This window comes from Cryptotermes secundus, unplaced genomic scaffold (assembly GCF_002891405.2).
Source record: "Cryptotermes secundus unplaced genomic scaffold, Csec_1.0 scaffold88, whole genome shotgun sequence".
NCBI classification, from domain to species: domain Eukaryota; kingdom Metazoa; phylum Arthropoda; class Insecta; order Blattodea; family Kalotermitidae; genus Cryptotermes; species Cryptotermes secundus.
In genome coordinates, this window is record NW_019724585.1 from 1,828,584 (window position 1) to 1,837,775 (window position 9,192).

General features: G+C 36.9%; 1 protein-coding gene across 5 annotated transcripts in view; it reads left to right on the forward strand.

Annotated features, from left to right (window-relative positions):
• LOC111862272 (patronin) overlaps window positions 1-9,192 on the forward strand; it is a 101,962-nt gene that overhangs the window by 47,685 nt on the left and 45,085 nt on the right. For 4 of the 5 annotated variants that reach the window (XM_023847527.2, XM_023847524.2, XM_023847525.2 and 1 more), the window contains 3 exons: window positions 1,648-1,817; window positions 4,045-4,146; window positions 7,341-7,468. In XM_023847527.2, coding sequence (XP_023703295.1) covers window positions 1,648-1,817; window positions 4,045-4,146; window positions 7,341-7,468 — 400 coding nt within the window. The remainder of the gene's footprint in view (window positions 1-1,647; window positions 1,818-4,044; window positions 4,147-7,340; window positions 7,469-9,192) is intronic. The other variant, XM_023847526.2, reaches the window with a different exon arrangement.

Consider the following 9,192-nt stretch of genomic DNA (forward strand, 5'->3'; position numbering starts at 1 on the left):
TTCAGGCAATTTTTTTATAGGAAGAAATGGTACTGTAGTGTTCTGTAGATTTAGTCTTTGTATATCTTTTAAAGAAATTACTTGTTTTGTAATACAATGTTAGAATGATAAGGAAAATCATTGTGTGGAGACAAAGTTCCTATTTTGAACAAATGGAATGTCTAAGTTCATTCCTTCAGTTTGTTTTATTGCTAGCGGTGTTGGACTAAGTCCCTTGTACTGCGGCCACTTCTGGCCTATTGTACCAGCCCCAGATGATAGGTGAGGGTGATGTGGAGCAATTGGTGGGATGAAGATTGGCAAAGGAAACCGAAGTACTCTGAGAAAACCTTCCCCAATGCCACTTTGTCCACCACAAATCCCACTTGACCAGACCTGGGATTGAACCTGGGCTGCCGCGGTGAGAAGCCAGTGACTAACCGCTTGAGCTATGGATCGGCCTTTAAAACATTCCTTCAGTTACTATGAAGTCAGAGCTGGAATAGCACTGTCAGTATAGTGATTGGCTATGGGCTGAATGGCCAAGGGGTTGGAGCTCGAGTCTTATAAGTGCAGGATTTTTTTCCTTTCCATGTAGTCCAGATCGGTTTTGGGGCCCATTCAGCCTCCTATCTGATAGGGGACTTTCCCTGTGAGTAAAGCAGTCAGGGCATGAAGCTGATCACTCACCTCCAACTGGTGCCATGGTCAAGAATAGTAGACCTATACATCTTTCTTCCCATATGTCTTCATGGTGTGAATAATTAATTAAGCACAGGGACAACTTTACTTTTTTTTTTTTTTTACTATAGAAGTCAGAACTGAATTCACATTGAGTATTCTTGACCAGTAAGATGCAAATAGGCCGCGCCATAGCTCAAACGGTTAGTCGCTGACTTCCCACCGCAGCGGCCTGGATTCAGTCTCGGGTCTGGTCAAGTGGGATTTGTGGTGGACAAAGTGGTGCTGAGGCAGGTTTTCTCTGAGTGCTTCGGTTTTCCCTGCCAATCTTCATTCCACCAATTGCTGCACAATCACCCTCACCTATCATCTGGGGCTGGTACAAGAGGCCAGAAGTGGCCGCAGTACAAGGGACTTAGTCCCACCCCAGTAGCAATAAAAAAAAATATAAAAAAAAAGATGCAAATAGAGTTCTGTAAAGCAAAAAGTAATTTACTGTAACATAATTACGATGGGGTGTTGGAGAAATGTGAGGATAGCATAAAGTTAATTAACAGTCATGCACAAAGTGCATATGGTAACTGTTAGGATTAACCATAGGACAATTTGAGATAGAAACATTTAGATCCTTAACATTAGAAAATACTTAAGTCTAGTAATGAGCTGTTAAAAACAGTCGTCATGCTAATTGAGACTGAGGAGACAAAATGTCATATGAATTGGGTTCCCTTTAATTTAATTGTTAGCATCCATTGTTTATCTTCTGTCAAAATTGCAACACTTTTTTTTTTTTTTGCAATTTTGACGGAAGATAAACAATGGACGTTAATTTGAACAATTGCAATGGGATGCTGAAATACTGATTAATTTAATTGTATTAATGATGATAAGAGTGCAAATAATCATGTAGTATAAATTCCTCTTTTTGGAGAGTTTTAATGTCATTGAAGAAGTAGGCCATTGTGTTAATATATTTGTTTATTTCAGATGATACCACTGCACATAATCACATTATGGCATCTCAATTACACAACATCCGCATGAAGTTGGAGGAAAAGCGCCGGCGCATCGAGAGTGAGAAGAGGCGTATGGAGGTGGTGATGAGTAAGCAGCGCCAGAAAATGGGAAAGGCTGCTTTCCTGCAGGCTGTTACAAAGGTAAGCAGTAGAAATCAGAAGAAAGATACCCATTCACTTCAGTATGGATAATATGTCAGTGTGCAGAGCCCAGACACAAGATGAAGCATGGTGCATCATTGTCGGTTAGTGATGTATACAGTTATATCATCTTTAAAAAGTTACCAGATACTGTTTTCGACTACTTCATTTGCTGGTGGGAGCTTCAGATGCAGTGGATTAATATTTTTCTCGCTAGATGGAAATGGGAATGTGTGGCTGATATAAACACATTATGTGTACAGTATTGTGAAATTGTGTTAATATTTGTGTTAATTATTTTTGTTGGGAGTATGTTATTTTTTCTTCTTTTCTCCTCCTCCTTAGAAATAGAGCTTTTGTAATATGTTTAATTTCATTTTGTGGAACTCACCCACTCTCATTTCTGTTAAAAATGTTTCTTGGTGAAGGTACACTGATTTCTGCAAACCTGTGGATTATGCTAAAAGTATCATTTGCTGATAATGTCGTTACAACAGGTGTCTCATCTTTTGTCATCATCCTCCTCCCCCTCCTGCTTCTTCTTCACTTAATGCTGTAAGCTGGCAAGCCTGTTCTGACTTCCACATATTTATTCCAGTTTTCTGTGAAGTTAGAATATTCACATGTTTTATGCAAGGAGGTTGCTGACCTACCTGCACAGTTTCCAGTGAGGCCGGGTTGATGTAGTGGTAACATTTGGACTTGTGTTGGGAAATGGTCAGTTTGAATCTTGGCTATGTCATCAGGTATCCTAACTGAGGTTTTTTTATGGTTTTTCTGTTTCTAGGCAAATTTTGTTATAGTACCTTGATTAGATCATGACCATTTCCTTCCAAATCATTTTGTAGTTGATTGGTCATCCTGTCTAGATGCTGATGGAGTCGTAAAATAAGCCATGAAACCACATCCATAGAAAAGAAAGAATGGATAGTAAAAGAAGAGCAGGAGAGAAACATAATATAATATGGAGGATCATCACCATATTCATGAAAGCCTGCCATTTGTTCCTGCCATGAGGCAGATGAATACAGTCCAAACTTCATGCCCTGTATTTTAATATGAGCTTCATACCTGCATACCTAGAAATCTCAAGTGATCACTTCCCATGAGGCATTCTTAAAAAATTGTGTGCATTTATTATTTTTCCCATGCCCAACTCATCCTCTTTTAATAATTACTTTAAGGTGAAAACAGTTAATTGTGAAGTTTCTGATCATGTAATTTTCTTAAATAATGAGAAAGGAACATATATTTATATGATACACATAATAGCAACATTATAAAACAGATTGATCTGTAGATAATGCTCTAGACTTGTATTGAGAGGGTGCTTGGTTTGAATCTTGGCTGGAACATCAGGTATTATTATTATTATTATTATTGAGGGTTTTGTTATTTTCCTTAGGCCCTCCAAGCAAGTGTCATGATCTGTCATGCATCTGACACTAAAATCAGCATTTTAGTTTTACACATAGCATGGCACAGCTCTCATATGGGAGGACTATTGGAAGGCATGAAACAAAACTGGTTTTTGTTTACAAGATACAGATGCATGCACATGTGTGCACACCCACACGTTGATGGTTCCTGATAGGATTCAGTGACAGACTTTTCATGAATATGCCAGTGAAGCTTCAGGTTCATTTCTTAACCAGCCCGAGTTATTCAGTTTACTATGAAAGTGTTCGAAAGAAATCAGTGTTAAAGAATTTCAAATGCCAGTTGCCATGTGTTAGCCATGGAGTATGAAAGTCATACTGCCATTTTAGTGATGTCATATAAATAATAGATAAATTTATTGTGATTCAGGAATGGGGAGGTAGAGTTAACAAATTATGTTGAAAGAATGCACCAGAAGTAGTAGACACTGTAAGTGCTTTTGGCCACTCACTTGTGTGAAATTGAGCCAGACAGGTGTTTTCAGTAAAGAGCTAATAAAGGAAAGCAGCATCACTTCTCGCAAGGGGGGGAGTGATGTGGGAACATCCCACACAGGCATATATGAAAGCAACTTGGAAAAAAAAAAGAGATACAATGTTTTTCCATTGCAGTGTAACATGATTATTCAATATATGTATTGCATGTGCTTGCCCAGGGACAGGATTATACATGGTAGTTCTTTCATGGACCGTGGTTTTAGGTTTCTCATATTTTTTACAAAAGTGGTTATCTACCATATATTTTTTTTCATAAAAATGTAAACCCTGATTATGACATTGTGTTACAGGGAAAGAACACATACATTAAAACGCCAGAGTCGGATTCTGGCAAGGATTCAAACGGAGATGTGGTAGAAAATATGAAACCTCAGAGACCATTCTCACTGCAGGTATGGTTTTGTCAGCTGAAGAATGCATGAGGTCTAACTAACCCACGCATGTCTGAATAGATGCAGTATGGAGATAATTAGTTTGTGATTGAATAAGTAAACCCTTCAGTACATAAATAACAGGGCTTGGTTAGTGTAGTGGCAGATACATGATTTGTTCCACCATGTTACCTAGCTTTCTCCTTTTAACAGATGTTCAGTTAATTTTTTTAAGGAATTGTAAATAATGAATTTTTACTATACTGAAAATATGCAAAGGAATCTGTTATGTATATATGTTATCTACCCACATTATGTCTCCATTCTTTTGCATGGTCATCAGCTTTGTAATTTGTTGTAATTCCATGAGGCATTTTAATATGCTTTGTCCCAAAATAGCTTTCTATCTCATGATTTCCAAATGCTTGTCAGAATCACTTGGTGCTGTTTCTTAAAACTGTACATTCATTGTAATTAGCACAATTTTACTGTAATAAATGAAGGCTTGTGTTCACATATATATTAGCTTATATCAGTGTATCTGTAACTCTTGCACTTACAACAGTAAAAAATTAATTTTTTGGCATTCTTATCATGTCTGATATAGAAATTATTTACTTTTAGAGCTGTGATCTTTCAGAATACCCATATATTTCTCACTAATTTGTAAATAATCTTTTCCTGGTTGAAATTCTACTATTCATATTTCTTTTACTTTGGACCTTTTTAAATTAATAACTACAAGAAAATACTTCATTTTCATTTATCCTTCCACTGATATTTTTGTGCAGTGGCTGTGACAGATGATTTTGTATATGTTGGATCATGTGACTGTATGATTCAGCAGTTGTGTATCAGTCACTGGAATTTAGTTTATTTTGCAGTTTCAAGAAGTGTTTTATTGGCATAAGTGTTTCGTTTGTCAGAAGGCGAGAATAGAAATCAGCTCTAACCTTTCATTAAGATTGTTGGAAGAATCTAACCTTCTGGAAGGAAGATATTGCTTATGATGGGATTTTTGTCATCCAGCATGACCAGAAACAAAACATAAGATTCTTCATAGCAAAATCCAGAGTGTATGAGGCCAAGAAAGCCACAAATGTGCATATCAAAGGCCAAATCCATGCTGATCTGCTTTTTTGTTATCAAGGGATTTATTCATTAAAATTTGTTGTCTCACTGCAAATGGTGAACCAAGCAGTCCATCATGAAGTTCTGTGACATTTACAGCAGAACATAAGGAAAAGCCAAATATTTCATCAGACAGGTGAATTTTACATCGTGACAAGATGCCTTCCTTGGTGGAGGTTTGGTAAAGTGATGTTTGTCTAAAAACAAGTACAGTATAGGAATATTAACCATAATAATTTCATTTAATATGTGTGACTTTTCATGTTCTCTGAATGAAAAACATTGTGGAAGTTGTGAGTGATAAATACATGGAAATATGCTTCTTACAAAAATTACTTGCCATAGAAGGAAATGATTTTTTTAAAACAAAGTGGCATAACTGAATTTTTTGTAAAATGGTATATTTCCTCAATTTACATTGAGACATAGTGTAGTCTTTAGAGACGCATGTTCCCAAGAACAGTCCAGTCTTTAGTGAGTGACAGTTCCCTGAGCAATAGGAGCACAGTAGTCTGTCAGTTATCCATGTGTAGATTATCTCTGTTGCTAGTTAACTGTTGTAGTTAGCAGGGTGAGTCTTACATACCTGAAATATAAGCATTATGTTCTACACATACAGGCAAGCAGAAACACTGCTTCATTAGTAAGATACAGAAACTTTGTGTATGGCAATTATGATACATCAGATCTCAGGACATTCATTCCTCTGGAATGTCTGCAAGAAACAGGTTGCATGCAGCCCAGTATGACAAATACTGGTGGACCATGAAGCTGCAGGAGCACTAACTTGGAAAATGTTCTGCCTGCCGAAGAATGATCTAATATTAATATCAAGTGGTTGTCCCACCATCACCAAATTTGACAGCAAACAAGGATGAGAGTTTTGCATGGTCAGCTGTTTTATCTATTCCACATACAACATGTTCTAGCTCTGCAAGCATCATAAAGCATTCTGCAAGTGAATCTGGCAGTAGAATGCAGTGTCTCCAGCTTACCTCACCTGTGTTGCTGATGGGTGAAGAATTTATGACATGGAATTGGATTTTGAATACTCTTAACCAACCCGCATGAGCTGATGATCCACAGCCCTTTCAAGAAGTACAATTCCAGAAGCAGTTTACAATAAATGTTTGGGCAGAAATAATTTGCTATCTGCTCCTGGGTTCTTATGAGATAACTGCACCAACTATCAGATGCATCCTCATATTTATGGTTTCTATTGGAACAATTAATGCAAATACTGGACAGCCTACCAGTGGCAGTGTTAAAAGACGATGTGGGTACCGTATGATGGGGCTCCTGCCTGTTCTGCTTGCAGTGTCATGTAGTGTTTATGAGGGTGATTCAGGGTTAACCTGGAGTGTATTTCTCACTGTTTAGTGAACTGTAGCAGGTGAAGTAAGTTGAGTGCAGCATGGATAGTGGGCATGTCCAGATTTTTGGAGTATCCATTATTTTTAATTATCCTCTCAACTTTTGCTCTCCACTGCTGCTTATAATCATTAGTTCACTGTGTGAGGATAAAGAAATGTGCACTTCTCCTTTCCTTTAAGTCTTCTTTTTCTGCTTCTTTTCCTCGTCCTGCTTTTCAACTTGTGAGTATTCTTTTGAGAGAACGGAACACAGAAAATTGCTAGATTATAGATATGCACATTTATTCCATTATGATATAAGAAGAAGTAAGTAATGTCCTATCATTACAAGTATATATTCAGTGTCTGAAACACTTATGTACCAAAATGCAAAGCCTCTTTATAGTGTAAAGTTAATATAACAGTTTTTGCTTAGAAACTATTGTACAGTATTCTGCTGACATCACTGAAATTTTTTCCTTTACTGCTATTACTGGCCACATTTGCTGCCTTGCAAGCCACTTCTCTGTATTTATATTTTCTCGTATTCATTTACACAGTTTGCTGCATATCAGTTCTGTTCATTGTTGATTTAAATCCTGTCTCGAATATATCTCACAGGTTCTCTTGTACTCACAAATGCTGTGTTAGCATTCTGTTCATAGAACAGGATGTGAAGTGAAATGTTTGTAGTAGTCCTTGTTGAATTGTGAAATTGTATTGTGTTATCAGGAAATCAGTGAAAATGTAACATCAGTTGAACACAAGTGGTTAGATGGTGGTGTCCCGTTCATTGAGGAGAGGAAAACACCTGATATAGAAAGTATGGATCTTGAACAGTACCAACAATCCATAGCCCAGTAAGTATGTTTGAATTTATTGTAACATAACTTGTGAATTTGTACTGCAGTGAAAATCAGTGATACAGACATCACCTATCATTAGAAAAATTGTTTCTTATAATGATGGTCATTTAATTTACTTAAATTACAAATACTCAATGTAAGGAAGTTATACATTAAATTAATAAGTCATGAAAACATTTTATCTGTAGTAAGTGAGTACAGGTGTGTGTGAAATATATTAACTTCATACTCATCCATAAAATAACTTTCTGTGTTTTTGTCACCTTCGCACTGTACCAAGATAATGCATTATGATGTAACATTCTGAATTTCAGTCATCTGCTATGAAACACTGTATAGCTGAATACAGTATAATATTGAGCTAATGTGATACGGTATGTGGGCTGAAATGAAGGATAGGAGTGCATACATATTTATGTGTGTATGTGTAATATATGTGTTTCTTCCTTCCTTCCTTCAGTTATTCATGGACACTCAAACATATATATATATATATAAAATATAAATTAGAAATTTTTTAATTTCATACTTGGAGTGAAATGGCTTTTCAGAACTAGCTGTGCACTCCAGATCTGTATAAAAGTCATGAGGGAGTGAACAACTCGTATTAAAAGGAAATTATTATGATGTAGACCCAAGAATTTATTCCCACAGGTATCATTGTTGGAAATCATTTAAATATACTTATGTGTGATGACATGAATTTTGTGCTAAACTTGAATTATAATGAGAATTGAGTTTTTATATGTGTAGTATAGTCACTCAGTACAGCCTAACAGAGTGCCTTGAGAATGTCTAGAATAATTCAGAACATAACTGTTCCAAAAAATAGGTAATGGAAGGTATTGGTGTTGTCACTTGTTTGGGTGACTGAGACACGGGTTTGGACAGGTAATTGGATTTATTAACAACCTACAGGTTGTAACTACAAATGATTATTACACTCTTGCTGATTTACACAATTTTCAGTTTTCAATCTTCTCAGTCTATTTCCACTAGTCCTCACTAGCCACTTTCTGGCAACAGATTTATAGCACAATATCTGTAAGAGTTGAAGAAAGCAGTCTTCTGGGCTTTGGCGCCGTGTATATGNGAACTGTAAGAGTTGCTAAATCACACATTCCATACCCCACTGCACTATAGCACACATATGATGGGGTACCCAAAAGAAACCGAACTAATTTTTTTGTGGGCAGAGCTTTTGTAGTACCGCGTTTTGCCGCTATGAGCGCATAGAGCTAACATTCCTGAGTTGATAAGCCGACTACCGTTGCTTCAGAAGGTAAGGACTAGTTTCGGCAGAGTTTATAGTGACAACTGTTTTGTGTGATCGTCGTTTTTGCAATGGCTGATTTTCGTGAACAGCGTGTGGAAGTGAAATTCTGCTTTTTGCTTGGGAAAAGTGGAACAGAAACTCTTGAAATGTTAAAAACGGCATACAAGGACGATGCTATGGGGAAAACTCAAGTGTTTGAATGGTTTTCCTGTTTCAAAAATGGTGAAATGTCAATTGATGACAAACCTCGTTCTGGTCATCCTTCCACGGCCTGAACACATGTAAATGTTGGAAAAAATCGTGAAATCATCAAGGAAGATCGACGACAGACCATTGAAGAAATTGTGGAGCTGTCGGGAGTGACTTGGAGCTCAGTTCAGTGAATTTTGACAGAAGATTTGGGAATGAAAAGGGTGGCTGGGAAATTCGTGCCATGGCTGCT